The 17,226-nt window shown below is 49.8% G+C and overlaps 1 protein-coding gene across 1 annotated transcript in view; it reads right to left on the minus strand.

The window, feature by feature from the left end:
• LOC119969962 (excitatory amino acid transporter 1-like) overlaps nucleotides 1-17,226 on the minus strand; it is a 201,027-nt gene that overhangs the window by 17,398 nt on the left and 166,403 nt on the right. The window contains 1 exon segment of the mRNA XM_038803929.1: nucleotides 6,621-6,815. Coding sequence (XP_038659857.1) covers nucleotides 6,621-6,815 — 195 coding nt within the window.

A 17,226-nucleotide genomic window follows, 5' to 3' on the forward strand; every position in this document is an offset into this window, starting at 1 on the left:
GTACAGTCGCACTGTGTGCAGACGCACTGTGTGCAGACGCACTGTGTGCAGACATTCACTCTCCCGCACTGTGTGCAGACATTCACTCTCCCGCACTGTGTGCAGACGCACTGTGTGCAGACATTCACTCTCCCGCACTGTGTGCAGACGCACTGTGTGCAGACGCACTGTGTGCAGACATTCACTCTCCCGCACTGTGTGCAGACGCACTGTGTGCAGACGCACTGTGAGCAGACGCACTGTGTGCAGACGCACTGTGTGCAGACATTCACTCTCCCGCACTGTGTGCAGACGCACTGTGTGCAGACGCACTGTGAGCAGACGCACTGTGTGCAGACGCACTGTGTGCAGACGTTCACTCTCCCGCACTGTGTGCAGACGCACTGTGTGCAGACATTCACTCTCCCGCACTGTGTGCAGACGCACTGTGTGCAGACATTCACTCTCCCGCACTGTGTGCAGACATTCACTCTCCCGCACTGTGTGCAGACGCACTGTGTGCAGACATTCACTCTCCCGCACTGTGAGCAGACGCACTGTGAGCAGACGCACTGTGTGCAGACGCACTGTGTGCAGACATTCACTCTCCCGCACTGTGTGCAGACGCACTGTGTGCAGACATTCACTCTCCCGCACTGTGTGCAGACATTCACTCTCCCGCACTGTGTGCAGACGCACTGTGTGCAGACATTCACTCTCCCGCACTGTGTGCAGACGCACTGTGTGCAGACATTCACTCTCCCGCACTGTGTGCAGACATTCACTCTCCCGCACTGTGTGCAGACGCACTGTGTGCAGACATTCACTCTCCCACACTGTGAGCAGACGCACTGTGAGCAGACGCACTGTGTGCAAACGCACTGTGTGCAGACATTCACTCTCCCGCACTGTGTGCAGACATTCACTCTCCCGCACTGTGTGCAGACGCACTGTGTGCAGACATTCACTCTCCCGCACTGTGTGCAGACATTCACTCTCCCGCACTGTGTGCAGACGCACTGTGTGCAGACATTCACTCTCCCGCACTGTGTGCAGACGCACTGTGTGCAGACGCACTGTGTGCAGACGCACTGTGTGCAGACGCACTGTGTGCAGACGCACTGTGTGCAGACATTCACTCTCCCGCACTGTGTGCAGACGCACTGTGTGCAGACATTCACTCTCCCGCACTGTGTGCAGACGCACTGTGTGCAGACGCACTGTGTGCAGACGCACTGTGTGCAGACGCACTGTGTGCAGACATTCACTCTCCCGCACTGTGTGCAGACGCACTGTGTGCAGACATTCACTCTCCCGCACTGTGTGCAGACGCACTGTGTGCAGACATTCACTCTCCCGCACTGTGTGCAGACGCACTGTGTGCAGACGCACTGTGTGCAGACGCACTGTGTGCAGACATTCACTCTCCCGCACTGTGTGCAGACGCACTGTGTGCAGACGCACTGTGTGCAGACATTCACTCTCCCGCACTGTGTGCAGACGCACCGTGTGCAGACGTTCACTCTCCCGCACTGTGTGCAGACGCACTGTGTGCAGACGCACTGTGTGCAGACATTCACTCTCCGCACTGTGTGCAGACGCACTGTGTGCAGACGCACTGTGTGCAGACATTCACTCTCCCGCACTGTGTGCAGACGCACTGTGTGCAGACATTCACTCTCCCGCACTGTGTACAGTCGCACTGTGTGCAGACGCACTGTGTGCAGACATTCACTCTCCCGCACTGTGTGCAGACATTCACTCTCCCGCACTGTGTGCAGACGCACTGTGTGCAGACATTCACTCTCCCGCACTGTGTGCAGACGCACTGTGTGCAGACATTCACTCTCCCGCACTGTGTGCAGACATTCACTCTCCCGCACTGTGTACAGTCGCACTGTGTGCAGACGCACTGTGTGCAGACATTCACTCTCCCGCACTGTGTGCAGACATTCACTCTCCCGCACTGTGTGCAGACGCACTGTGTGCAGACATTCACTCTCCCGCACTGTGTGCAGACGCACTGTGTGCAGACGCACTGTGTGCAGACATTCACTCTCCCGCACTGTGTGCAGACGCACTGTGTGCAGACGCACTGTGTGCAGACATTCACTCTCCCGCACTGTGTGCAGACATTCACTCTCCCGCACTGTGTGCAGACGCACTGTGTGCAGACATTCACTCTCCCGCACTGTGTGCAGACGCACTGTGTGCAGACGCACTGTGTGCAGACATTCACTCTCCCGCACTGTGTGCAGACGCACTGTGTGCAGACGCACTGTGAGCAGACGCACTGTGTGCAGACATTCACTCTCCCGCACTGTGTGCAGACGCACTGTGTGCAGACATTCACTCTCCCGCACTGTGTGCAGACGCACTGTGTGCAGACATTCACTCTCCAGCACTGTGTGCAGACGCACTGTGTGCAGACATTCACTCTCCCGCACTGTGTGCAGACGCACTGTGTGCAGACATTCACTCTCCCGCACTGTGTGCAGACGCACTGTGTGCAGACATTCACTCTCCCGCACTGTGTGCAGACGCACTGTGTGCAGACATTCACTCTCCCGCACTGTGTGCAGACGCACTGTGAGCAGACGCACTGTGTGCAGACGTTCACTCTCCCGCACTGTGTGCAGACGCACTGTGTGCAGACATTCACTCTCCCGCACTGTGTGCAGACGCACTGTGTGCAGACGCACTGTGTGCAGACGCACTGTGTGCAGACATTCACTCTCCCGCACTGTGTGCAGACGCACTGTGTGCAGACATTCACTCTCCCGCACTGTGTGCAGACGCACTGTGTGCAGACATTCACTCTCCCGCACTGTGTGCAGACGCACTGTGTGCAGACATTCACTCTCCCGCACTGTGTGCAGACGCACTGTGTGCAGACATTCACTCTCCCGCACTGTGAGCAGACGCACTGTGTGCAGACATTCACTCTCCCGCACTGTGTGCAGACGCACTGTGTGCAGACATTCACTCTCCCGCACTGTGTGCAGACATTCACTCTCCCGCACTGTGTGCAGACGCAGTGTGTGCAGACGCACTGTGTGCAGACATTCACTCTCCCGCACTGTGTGCAGACGCACTGTGTGCAGACATTCACTCTCCCGCACTGTGTGCAGACGCACTGTGTGCAGACGCACTGTGTGCAGACGCACTGTGTGCAGACATTCACTCTCCCGCACTGTGTGCAGACGCACTGTGTGCAGACATTCACTCTCCCGCACTGTGTGCAGACGCACTGTGTGCAGACATTCACTCTCCCGCACTGTGTGCAGACATTCACTCTCCCGCACTCTGTGCAGACGCACTGTGTGCAGATATTCACTCTCCCGCACTGTGTGCAGACGCACTGTGTGCAGACGCACTGTGTGCAGACATTCACTCTCCCGCACTGTGTACAGTCGCACTGTGTGCAGACGCACTGTGTGCAGACATTCACTCTCCCGCACTGTGTGCAGACATTCACTCTCCCGCACTGTGTACAGTCGCACTGTGTGCAGACGCACTGTGTGCAGACATTCACTCTCCCGCACTGTGTGCAGACATTCACTCTCCCGCACTCTGTGCAGACGCACTGTGTGCAGATATTCACTCTCCCGCACTGTGTGCAGACGCACTGTGTGCAGACGCACTGTGTGCAGACATTCACTCTCCCGCACTGTGTACAGTCGCACTGTGTGCAGACGCACTGTGTGCAGACATTCACTCTCCCGCACTGTGTGCAGACATTCACTCTCCCGCACTGTGTACAGTCGCACTGTGTGCAGACGCACTGTGTGCAGACATTCACTCTCCCGCACTGTGTGCAGACATTCACTCTCCCGCACTGTGTGCAGACGCAGTGTGTGCAGATATTCACTCTCCCGCACTGTGTGCAGACGCACTGTGTGCAGATATTCACTCTCCCGCACTGTGTGCAGACGCACTGTGTGCAGACATTCACTCTCCCGCACTGTGTACAGTCGCACTGTGTGCAGACGCACTGTGTGCAGACATTCACTCTCCCGCACTGTGTGCAGACGCACTGTGTGCAGACGCACTGTGTGCAGACATTCTCTCTCCCGCACTGTGTGCAGACATTCACTCTCCCGCACTGTGTGCAGACGCAGTGTGTGCAGACGCACTGTGTGCAGACATTCACTCTCCCGCACTGTGTGCAGACGCACTGTGTGCAGACGCACTGTGTGCAGACATTCACTCTCCCGCACTGTGTGCAGACGCACTGTGTGCAGACATTCACTCTCCCGCACTGTGTGCAGACGCACTGTGTGCAGACATTCACTCTCCCGCACTGTGTGCAGACGCACTGTGTGCAGACGTTCACTCTCATGCACTGGGAGAGTCACCACAGAAAGTTTCAACTAGTGAATTTTGTTTTTAACATCGACATCAAGCTCACATGCTCCTAACGACGAGGTTTCATTCCCATTGTAATCTCTTAACAATACCACTCTGGTAACTATATTTGGTTGAATCTGCAGCTTTTGTACATCGGACAGGTTGATGAGGTTGGCCCGCGCACCAGTGTCGAGCTTGGCCGTTATGACTGAGCCATTTATCTTTAATGGAACTGTCCATTTATCTTCATGATTATCTGCCTTCAATTCACTATTTTACATTTGACCATGATATGCATAATGTGTTTATCATTAAAATATGCAGATTGGCACAAATACCTTGTTATTTGGTATGACTTGAGCCTCATTGTCTTCTCTGGAGATCATGTTTACAAAGTATGTGTCCTCTAGGCACACTTCATCAATAATGCTGAAACTCTTTATATGTTCAGGTCTTCTCCTTGAATAACATTGGGTTGGAAAATGATTTCTGCCGTTACAGATGGCACACGTTTTTCCATAAACAATGCATTGCTTTGGCAAATGCTGTTTGCACATTGTGGACACGAAATGGAGGATCGGATCGGACGCCCACACTGGGAGCACGTTTCTTATTCAGCTCCGTCACCACACTCTGCCACCTCTTCTGCCTTCTCACCAAAATGCCGGAGATTCAGCATGCTGTGCTGCTTTGCTGTAAGCTCACCAACGTGATCGTACCTTCAAGTTGCAGGTCTGTTTCCCGTGGTAGCCACTCGTGCGGTTTATCATGGCAGATTCTGAAAACTATCCGATCGTGGGTCATTGATGACTGGGGTGAAGCTGCATGACAGTGCCTTCAAACGCTAATTAGTGAGGAAGCTATCGAATGCCTCTCCGTGTTCTGGATGTGCGTATGGAATAGGTAGCGCTCAAAGGTTTCATTATTTTTTAGGGGAGCACTGACGATCGAATTGTTGGGGAACTTCATTGAAGCTTTTGCTGTCAGCCTCGTCTTCAAAGACAGGTGTTGAAGATCTCAATTGCTTGAGGACCTCTACAGTAAGCAGCAATGCACAACACCTCTCATTGGCTGTGCCTGCAGACCATGGGCTATAACATCAAGTTTAAACTGCTGCTTAAACACCCTCCAATTCTCGTCTGCGTTACCAGTAATCCGAAGCTGTTGAGGTGCCTTGATGCCTTCCAACCCAGGCTTCGATGTTTTACCGTGCATTGGGAACCAGATGTCAGTAGGTAGCACGGTTAGTAGCAAAGATGTGGTTTCTTCCTTATCCTTCAAAGTTAACTTCAGTGGTTTGGATTTTTTGTACCGAATCTTCGAGTTCTTAGTAAATCAGCAAACCTGGTACCATGTCGTGTTCTGTAGACCAGCCGAAGTGAATGATAAACTACAGAACATCTAGTTTAATAATAATAATATAATAGTCTTTATTGTCACAAGTAAGTTTACATCAACACATTAATGAAGTTACTGTGAAAGACCCCTAGTCACCACATTCTGGCGCCTGTTCGGGTACACAGAGGGAGAATTCAGAATGTTCAATTCACCTAACAGCACGTCTTTCAGGACTTGTCATCCCTGCTTCCACCACCTCCTCCGGCAGCGAGTTCCAAGCACCCACTACCCTCTGTGTAAAAAGACTTGCCTCGTACATCTACTCTAAACCTTGCCCCTCGCACCTTAAACCTCTTCCCCCTAGTAATTGACCCCTCTACCCTGGGGAAAAGCCTCTGACTATCCACTCCGTCTATGCCCCTCATAATTTTGTAGACCTCTATCAGGTCGGCCCTCAGCCTCCGTCGTTCCAGTGAGAACAAACCGAGTTTATTCAACCGCTCGTCATAGCTAATGCCCTCCATACCAGGCAACATCCTGGTAAATCTCTTCTGCACCCTCTCTAAAGCCTCCACATCCTTCTGGTAGTGTGGCGACCAGAATTGAACACTATACTCCAAGTGTGGCCTAAATAAGGTTCTATACAGCTGCAACATGACTTGCCAATTCTTATATTCAATGTAAGCTAATATCAAATTAACTTTCTATTTATCCTTAGCTCCAGCTCCATAGTAACCCAGATCACATGAGCATTTCCTAACTGTTTCAGGCCAAAAGTCAGAATGATCTTGGCTTCACTTTGAACTTAGTGGAACATCTCAAAAAAGGGAAATACAGTCATTTCCCCAAAGCACAATGATGACTAGGCGACACTTTGAAAGAACAAGCCCAATTGATTAATGCTCTAGGATTGCAGGAGTAACTTTAGTTACCTGAGTAAAAGTCCCTGTTACCTGATAGTGAGGATTTGTCCAAAGTTGAGTTCAAAGTTGTTAACTTGTGCGATAAAGATGGCAGCAAGAGCTTCGTACAAGGCAGTGCCATCCATGTTAATGGTGGCACCAACAGGCAACACAAATCTGGTGATTCGTTTATCCAGCCCAATCTTGTCCTCCAGGCAACGAAAGGTGATCGGCAAGGTGGCTGAGCTAGAGAGGCAATAGGAGGAAAACGTCAGTCTGACAATGCAGCGTGTCCTAACTGTAATAATAATAATAACAATCTTTATTAGTGTCACAAGTAGGCTGACATTAACACTGCAATGAAGTTACTGTGAAAAGCCCCTAGTCACCACATTCCGGCGCCTGTTCGGGTACACAGAGAGAGAATTCAGAATGTCCAATTCACCAACAGCACGTCTTTCGGGACTTGTGGGAGGAAACCGGAGCACCCGGAGGAAACCCACGCAGACACGGGGAGGGCGTGCTGACTCCGCACAGACAGTGACCCAAGCCGGGAATCGAACCCGGGACCCTGGCGTTGTGAAGCAACAGTGCTAACTACTGTGCTACCGTGCCACCCACCTTTTAGGCCCTCCTCAGGTACCACCCCCTTCATGCCCCACCCCCTGCTATTGTCAATTTGGCAGATTGTAAAAGGGGGAAAACATTAATGGCTGAGTAAGGAAGTTAAAGATAACATAAAGACAAAAGATAAGGCATACCCAATTGTAAAGACTGGAGTCAGGATAGGAGATTGGGAAACTTATAAAGATCAACAAAGGTGGACTAATAATATAATAAAAAGAGCAAAGAAAAATTAGCAAAGAACACGAGCACAAAATATCAGAGGACAGCAAATGTTTCTATAAATGTCTCAACCAGGGCCTGCTTTAGCACAGGGCTAAATCACTGGCTTTGAAAGCAGAACAAGGCAGGCCAGCAGCACGGTTCAATTCCCGTACCAGCCTCCCTGAACAGGCACCGGAATGTGGCGACTAGGGGCTTTTCACAGTAACTTCATTTGAAGCCTACATGTGATAATAAGCGATTTTCATTTCATTTTTTTTAATTTCATGTGAACTTGAGGACCTACACTGAGGAATGAGAGCCTACACCGAGGAATGAGGACCTACACTGAGGAATGAGGACCTACACTGAGGAATGAGAGCCTACACCGAGGAATGAGGACCTACACTGAGGAATGAGGACCTACACTGAGGAATGAGAGCCTACACTGAGGAATGAGAGCCTACACTGAGGAATGAGAGCCTACACTGAGGAATGAGAGCCTACACTGAGGAATGAGAGCCTACACTGAGGAATGAGAGCCTACACTGAGGAATGAGAGCCTACACTGAGGAATGAGAGCCTACACTGAGGAATGAGGACCTACACTGAGGAATGAGAGCCTACACTGAGGAATGAGAGCCTACACTGAGGAATGAGAGCCTACACTGAGGAATGAGGACCTACACTGAGGAATGAGGACCTACACTGAGGAATGAGGACCTACACTGAGGAATGAGGACCTATACTGAGGAATGAGGACCTATACTGAGGAATGAGGACCTACACTGAGAAATGAGGACCTACACTGAGGAATGAGAGCCTACACTGAGGAATGAGGACCTACACTGAGGAATGAGGACTAACACTGAGGAATGAGGACCGATACTGAGGAATGAGGACCTATACTGAGGAATGAGGACCTACACTGAGAAATGAGGACTAACACTGAGGAATGAGGACCTACACTGAGGAATGAGAGCCTACACTGAGGAATGAGGACCTATACTGAGGAATGAGAACCTACACTGAGGAATGAGGACCTACACTGAGGAATGAGGACCTACACTGAGGAATGAGGACCTACACTGAGAAATGAGAGCCTACACTGAGGAATGAGAGCCTACACTGAGGAATGAGAGCCTACACTGAGGAATGAGAGCCTACACTGAGGAATGAGGACCTACACTGAGGAATGAGAGCCTACACTGAGGAATAAGGACCTACACTGAGGAATGAGGACCTACACTGAGAAATGAGGACTAACACTGAGGAATGAGGACCTACACTGAGGAATGAGAGCCTACACTGAGGAATGAGAGCCGACACTGAGGAATGAGAGCCTACACTGAGGACTGAGGACCTACACTGAGGAATGAGGACCTACACTGAGGAATGAGAGCCTACACTGAGGAATGAGAGCCTACACTGAGGAATGAGAGCCTACACTGAGGAATGAGGACCTACACTGAGGAATGAGAGCCTACACTGAGGAATAAGGACCTACACTGAGGAATGAGGACCTACACTGAGAAATGAGGACTAACACTGAGGAATGAGGACCTACACTGAGGAATGAGAGCCTACACTGAGGAATGAGAGCCTACACTGAGGAATGAGAGCCTTCACTGAGGAATGAGGACCTACACTGAGGAATGAGGACCTACACTGAGGAATGAGGACCTACACTGAGGAATGAGAGCCTACACTGAGGAATGAGAGCCTACACTGAGGAATGAGAGTCTACACTGAGGAATGAGAGCCTACACTGAGGAATGAGGACCAACACTGAGGAATGAGAGCCTACACTGAGGAATGAGGACCTACACCGAGGAATGAGAGCCTACACTGAGGAATGAGAGCCTACACTGAGGAATGAGAGCCTACACTGAGGAATGAGAGCCTACACTGAGGAATGAGAGCCTACACTGAGGAATGAGAGCCTACACTGAGGAATGAGGACCTACACTGAGGAATGAGAGCCTACACTGAGGAATGAGGACCTACACTGAGGAATGAGAGCCTACACTGAGAAATGAGAGCCTACACTGAAGAATGAGGACCGACACTAATGTGGCAGGGGGATGGGAACCGATGCAGGAAGTTGGAAGGTAGTAAAACAGGGACAGAAGCAAAAGGAAGTAAGGGGAAAAGTGCAAGGCAGAGAAGACATAGTCAAAAATCAAAAAGGGCGACAGTACAAGGTACAGTGACTGAGGCGAGCTCAGTGAATAGGCCCAGTAATACTAAAAGGAATAAAACTGGAGATGTTAAGATTCAAAACAGAGGTAAAAAAACCAACATAAGTGTACTTTACCTGAATGCTCGTAGTATTCGGAATAAAGTAAATGAGTTGATGGCGCAAATCATAGTGAATGACTATGATTTAGTGGCCATTACTGAAACATGGTTAAAGGATGGTCACGACTGGGAGTTAAATATCCGAGGGTATCAAACTATTCGGAAGGACAGAGTGGATGGTAAGGGAGATGGTGTTGCTCTGTTATTTAAGGATGACATCCGGGCAATAGTAAGGGATGACATCGGTGCTATGGAGGATAAGGTTGAATCCATTTGGGTGGAAATCAGGAATAGTAAGGCGAAAAAGTCACTGATAGGAGTAGTCTATCGGCCACCAAATAGTAACGTTATGGTGGGGCAGGCAATAAACAAAGAAATAACTGATGCATGTAGAAATGGTACAGCAGTTATCAGGGGAGATTTTAATCTACAGGTCGATTGGTTTAACCAGGTCGGTCAAGACAACCTTGAGGAGGAGCTTATAGAATGTATCCGCGTTAGTTTCCTAGAACAGTATGTAATGGAACCTACGAGGGAACAAGCGGTCATAGATCTTGTCCTGTGTAATGAGACAGGATTGATTCATGATCTCATAGTTAGGGATCCTCTCGGAAGGAGCAATCACAATATGGTGGAATTTAAAATACAGATGGAGGGTGAGAAAGTAAAATCAAAACTAGTGTTTTGTGTTTAAACAAAGGAGATTACAATGGGATGAGAGAAGAACTAGCTAAGGTAGACTGGGAGCAATGGTGGAACAGTTGAGGAACAGTGGAGAACCTTCCAAGCAATTTTTCACAGTGCTCAGCAAAGGTTTATACCAACAAAAAGGAAGGATGGTAGAAAGAGGGAAAATCGACCATGGCTATCGAAGGAAATAAGGGAGAGTACCAAATTGAAGGAAAAAGCATATAAAGTGGCAAAAATTGATGGGAGACTAGAGGCTGGGAAATCTTTAGGGGGCAACAGAAAGCTACTAAAAAAAGCTATAAAGAAGAGTAAGATAGAGTATGAGAGTAAACTTACTCAGAATATAAAAACAGATAGTAAAAGTTATTACAAATATATAAAACAAAAAAGAGTGGCTAAGGTAAATATTGGTCCTTTAGAGGATGAGAAGGGAGTTTTAATAATGGGAAATGAGGAAATGGCTGAGGAACTGAACAGGTTTTTTGGGTCGGACTTCACAGTGGAAGACACAAATAACATGCCAGCGACTGATAGAAATGAGGCTATGACAGGTGAGGACAATGAGAGGATTGTTATCACTAAGGAGGTAGTGATGGGCAAGCTAATGGGGCTAAAGGTAGACAAGTCTCCTGGCCCTGATGGAATGCATCCCAGAGTGCTAAAAGAGATGGCTAAGGAAATTGCAGAGGCACTAGTGATAATTTACCAAAATTCACTAGACTCTGGGGTGGTTCCGGTGGATTGGAAATTAGCAAACGTGACACCACTGTTTAAAAACGGAGGTAGGCAGAAAGCAGGAAATTATAGGCCAGTGAGCTTAACTTTGGTAGTAGGGAAGATGCTGGAATCTATCATCAAGGAAGAAATAGCGAGGCATCTGGATAGAAATTGTCCCATTAGGCAGACGCAGCATGGGTTCATAAAGGGCAGGCCATGCCTAACTAATTTAGTGGAACTTTTCGAGGTCATTACCAGTGCAGTAGATAACGGGGAGCCGATGGATGTGGTATATCTGGATTTCCAGAAAGCCTTTGACAAGGTGCCACACAAAAGGTTGCTGCATAAGATAAAGATGCATGGCATTAAGGGTAAAGTAGTAGCATGGATAGAGGACTGGTTAATTAATAGAAAGCAAAGAGTGGGGATTAATGGATGTTTCTCTGGTTGTCAATCAGTAGCTAGTGGTGTCCCTCAGGGATCCGTGTTGGGCCCACAATTGTTCACAATTTACAGAGATGATTTGGAGTTGGGGACACAAAGATGAGTGGTAAAGCGAAAAGTGCAGAGGATACTGGAAGTCTGCAGAGGGATTTGGATAGGTTAAGTGAATGGGCTAGGGTCTGGCAGATGGAATACAATGTTGACAAATGTGAGGTTATCCATTTTGGTAGGAATAACAGCAAATGGAATTATTATTTAAACAATAAAATATTAAAGCATGCCGCTGTGCAGAGAGACCTGGGTGTGCTAGTGCATGAGTCACAGAAAGTTGGTTTACAGGTGGAACAGGTGATTAAGAAGGCAAATGGAATGTTGTCCTTCATTGCTAGAGGGATGGAGTTTAAGACTAGGGAGGTTATGTTGCAATTGTATAAGGTGTTAGTGAGGCCACACCTGGAGTATTGTGTTCAGTTTTGGTCTCCTTACTTGAGAAAGGACGTACTGGCACTGGAGGGTTTGCAGAGGAGATTCACTAGGTTAATCCCAGAGCTGCAGGGGTTGGATTATGAGGAGAGGTTGAGTAGACTGGGACTGTACTCGTTGGAATTTAGAAGGACGAGAGGGGATCTTATAGAAAGATTTAAAATTATGAAGGGAATAGATAGGATAGATGCGGGCAGGTTGTTTCCACTGGTGGGTGAAAGCAGAACTAGGGGACATAGCCTCAAAATAAGGGGAAGTAGATTTAAGACTGAGTTTAGGAGGAACTTCTTCACCCAAAGGGTTGTGAATCTATGGAATTCCTTACCCAGTGAAGCAGTTGAGGCTCCTTCATTACATGTTTTTAAGGTAAAGATAGATAGTTTTTTAAAGAATAAAGGAATTAAGGGTTATGGTGTTCGGGCCGGAAAGTGGAGCTGAGTCCAGAAAAGATCAGCCATGATCTCATTGAATGGTGGAGCAGGCTCGAGGGGCCAGATGGCCTACTCCTGCTCCTAGTTCTTATGTTCTTACGCCTACACTGAGGAATGAGAGCCTACACTGAGGAATGAAGACCTACACTGAGGAATGAGGACCAACTATGAGGAATGAGAGCCTACACTGAGGAATGAGAGCCTACACTGAGGAATGAGAGCCTACACTGAGGAATGAGAGCCTACACTGAGGAATGAGGACCTACACTGAGGAATGAGGACCTACACTGAGGAATGAGAGCCTACACTGAGGAATGAGAGCCTGCACTGAGGAATAAGGACCTACACTGAGGAATGAGAGCCTACACTGAGGAATGAGAGCCTACACTGAGGAATGAGGACCTACACTGAGGAATGAGGACCTACACTGAGGAATGAGAGCCTACACTGAGGAATGAGAGCCTGCACTGAGGAATGAGAGCCTACACTGAGGAATGAGGACCTACACTGAGGAATGAGGACCTACACTGAGGAATGAGAGCCTACACTGAGGAATGAGAGCCTACACTGAGGAATGAGGACCTACACTGAGGAATGAGAGCCTACACTGAGGAATGAGAGCCTACACTGAGGAATGAGAGCCTACACTGAGGAATGAGAGCCTACACTGAGAAATGAGAGCCTACACTGAGGAATGAGAGCCTACACTGAGGAATGAGAGCCTTCACTGAGGAATGAGAGCCTACACTGAGGAATGAGAGCCTACACTGAGGAATGAGGACCTACACTGAGGAATGAGGACCTACACTGAGGAATGAGAGCCTACACTGAGGAATGAGAGCCTACACTGAGGAATGAGAGCCTACACTGAGGAATGAGAGCCTACACTGAGGAATGAGAGCCTACACTGAGGAATGAGAGCCTACACTGAGGAATGAGAGCCTACACTGAGGAATGAGAGCCGACACTGAGGAATGAGGACCTACACTGAGGAATGAGAGCCTACACTGAGGAATGAGAGCCTACACTGAGGAATGAGAGCCTACACTGAGGAATGAGAGCCTACACTGAGGAATGAGAGCCTACACTGAGGAATGAGGACCTACACTGAGGAATGAGAGCCTACACTGAGGAATGAGAGCCTACACTGAGGAATGAGAGCCTACACTGAGGAATGAGAGCCTACACTGAGGAATGAGAGCCTACACTGAGGAATGAGAGCCTACACTGAGGAATGAGGACCTACACTGAGGAATGAGGACCTACACTGAGGAATGAGAGCCTACACTGAGGAATGAGGACCTACACTGAGGAATGAGGACCTACACTGAGGAATGAGGACCTACACTGAGGAATGGGAGCCTTCACTGAGGAATGAGAGCCTACACTGAGGAATGAGAGCCTACACTGAGGAATGAGAGCCTACACTGAGGAATGAGAGCCTACACTGAGGAATGAGAGCCTACACTGAGGAATGAGAGCCTTCACTGAGGAATGAGAGCCTACACTGAGGAATGAGAGCCTACACTGAGGAATGAGGACCCACACTGAGGAATGAGGACCTACACTGAGGAATGAGAGCCTACACTGAGGAATGAGAACCTACACTGAGGAATGAGAGCCTACACTGAGGAATGAGAGCCTACACTGAGGAATGAGAGCCTACACTGAGGAATGAGAGCCTACACTGAGGAATGAGAGCCTACACTGAGGAATGAGAGCCGACACTGAGGAATGAGGACCTACACTGAGGAATGAGAGCCTACACTGAGGAATGAGAGCCTACACTGAGGAATGAGAGCCTACACTGAGGAATGAGAGCCTACACTGAGGAATGAGAGCCTACACTGAGGAATGAGGACCTACACTGAGGAATGAGAGCCTACACTGAGGAATGAGAGCCTACACTGAGGAATGAGAGCCTACACTGAGGAATGAGAGCCTACACTGAGGAATGAGAGCCTACACTGAGGAATGAGAGCCTACACTGAGGAATGAGGACCTACACTGAGGAATGAGGACCTACACTGAGGAATGAGAGCCTACACTGAGGAATGAGGACCTACACTGAGGAATGAGGACCTACACTGAGGAATGAGGACCTACACTGAGGAATGGGAGCCTTCACTGAGGAATGAGAGCCTACACTGAGGAATGAGAGCCTACACTGAGGAATGAGAGCCTTCACTGAGGAATGAGAGCCTACACTGAGGAATGAGAGCCTACACTGAGGAATGAGAGCCTACACTGAGGAATGAGAGCCTACGCTGAGGAATGAGAGCCTACACTGAGGAATGAGAGCCTTCACTGAGGAATGAGAGCCTACACTGAGGAATGAGAGCCTACGCTGAGGAATGAGAGCCTACACTGAGGAATGAGGACCTACACTGAGGAATGAGAGCCTACACTGAGGAATGAGAGCCTCTGAGATATTACATTACAGTTACGGTTGAATTAAGTGGACAAACTGCAGAGGTAGCACCCATGTGGTCCCAGGATGGTTTCCAGATCTCTTCAGTCACTCTTGGCTGGAAAGGATTAACCGGGGAGCTGTAACAGATTAGTTGATTCATGGAATCATAAAATCTACAGTGCAGAAGGCCATTCGGCCCATCGAATCAGCTCCGGCCCTTGGAAAGAGCACCCTACTTAAGCCCCACACCTCCACCCTCTCCCCATAATGCAGTAACCCCATCTAACCTTTTGGACACTAAGGGGCAATTTATCACAGCCAATCCACCTACCCCTGTACATCTTTGGACTGTGGGAGGATGTGCAGGTGGATTGGTCATGGACAGTCCAAAAAAAGGTTAGGTAGGGTTACTGGGTGAGAGGGATAGGGTGGAGATTTGGGCTCAGATTCCAAGAGCCGGTGCAGACTCAATGGGCCAAATGGCCTCCTTCTGCACTGTAAATTCTATGATTCTATGAAGTTGAAGATTCTGATGTAGTCGCTGTTACAGTGACATGGCTGCAGGATGGTCGGGATTGCAAACTAAATATTCCAGGTTATAAAGTTTACTGGAGGCACAGGGAATATGGCAGAGGCAGTGGGGCAGACTTACTGATTAGAAATACTATCACCTCTTGCTCCGCATCTATCAGGACCTAAGCCAGGAGGTGGCTCGGCGGCGAGCAGCCTTTAAGAATGTCAAGGAGGTGCTGTTCAAGAAGCACGTGAAGTTTGGTCTGCTGTTCCCAGCTCGGCTATGGGTCACGCACCAGGGTCAACACCACTACTTCTCCGAGCCCGAAGAAGCGATGGATTTTGTGAGGGACCGGGGGCTGGTCCCGAAAGGAGGCCCCAAGGACGCGAGTTAGGGCCCGAGGATTTCTGTGGGGAGGAACGCCGAATGTGCCTGGCCTGCTGCTCAACGGTTTGCTGGGCCAATGGGGCCAAGCGGAACATTTGAGACTCTTTCCTTTGTTCATGGACATTTATGTGCTTTTTCTCTTTTTTCTATGTTTTTTCCCTTTTTTTTTCTGTTTGGGCTTTTTGTGCAGCTCGCGGAAGACACTGGAGCCGGCTTGCCCCAGTGGGTGGGGAGGAGGGCGGGGAAACAAGGGGAATGGGACAGGAAGGCGCCGGAGTGTTGAGTCACCGGGCTAGCAGATTGGCTAGTCAAGGAAGTCAGATGGGGGGGGAAGTTACAGCCAGTAGATGGCAGGGGTGGGGGTATCGGGGGATGGGGTTAGGGGAGGGGGGGGGGGTTGTTCTGCTGACGGGAGAGGGACTTGAAATAGGCACTGGAAAGGAGGTCGAGGGTGGAGGCAGCTATAGGGCGGGCCAGGAAGGGCGCGACGCACGGGTCAGGGGCCGGCCCGAGAAAGGCTATGGCTGACCGGCGGGGTGGGGGGGGTGGGATGTGCCCCCCGACCAGGCTGATCACCTGGAACGTCAAGGGACTGAATGGGCCGGTTAAGAGGGCGCGGGTGTTCGCGCACTTGCGGGCCCTGAGGGCGGACGTAATTATGTTGCAGGAGACACATCTGAAAGTGTCAGACCAGACCAGGCTAAGGAAGGGCTGGATTAGCCAGGTCTTCCACTCGGACTTGGACTCGAAGTCCAGGGGGGTGGCAATCATGATCAACAAGCGTGTGCAATTTGAGGCAGAGGGCATATCCGCAGACAGGGGGGGCAGATACCTGATGGTACGGGGCAGACTGGAGGGGAGAAGGGTGGTGCTGGTGAATATATATGCCCCGAACTGGGATGACGTGGACTTCATTAAAAGAGTGCTGGGGAAGATCCCGGACTTGGATTCTCGCAGGGTAATAATGGGAGGGGACTTTAACATGGTCCTTGACCCGACTTTGGATTGGTCGTGTCCCAGAACGGGTAGACTCTCAGCAATGGCAAGGGAGCTGAAAGGGTTTATGGAGCAAATGGGGGCAGTGGACCCCTGGAGAGAGGGACAGCCAACAGGAAGCGGCTACTCGTTTTACTCGCACGTCCACAAAGTATATTCCAGGATAGATTTCTTTGTGCTAAGCAGGGACTGTAGGGGGGAGGTAAAGAACACGGAATACTCAGCAATTACCATTTCAGACCATGCCCCGCATTGGGTGGACCTGCAGTTCGGGGGAGCGAGTTATCAACGCCCGCAATGGAGGCTAGATGTGGGACTGCTGTCGGAGGAGGGGATCTGCGAGAGGCTTCGGAAATGTATAAAAAATTACCTGCAGGTGAATGACACGGGGGAGGTCTCAGCGGCGACCGTGTGGGAGGCGCTAAAGGCAGTAGTGCGGGGGGAGCTGATTTCAAT

This window comes from Scyliorhinus canicula, chromosome 8, assembly GCF_902713615.1.
Source record: "Scyliorhinus canicula chromosome 8, sScyCan1.1, whole genome shotgun sequence".
In the NCBI taxonomy this organism is placed as follows: Eukaryota; Metazoa; Chordata; class Chondrichthyes; order Carcharhiniformes; family Scyliorhinidae; genus Scyliorhinus; species Scyliorhinus canicula.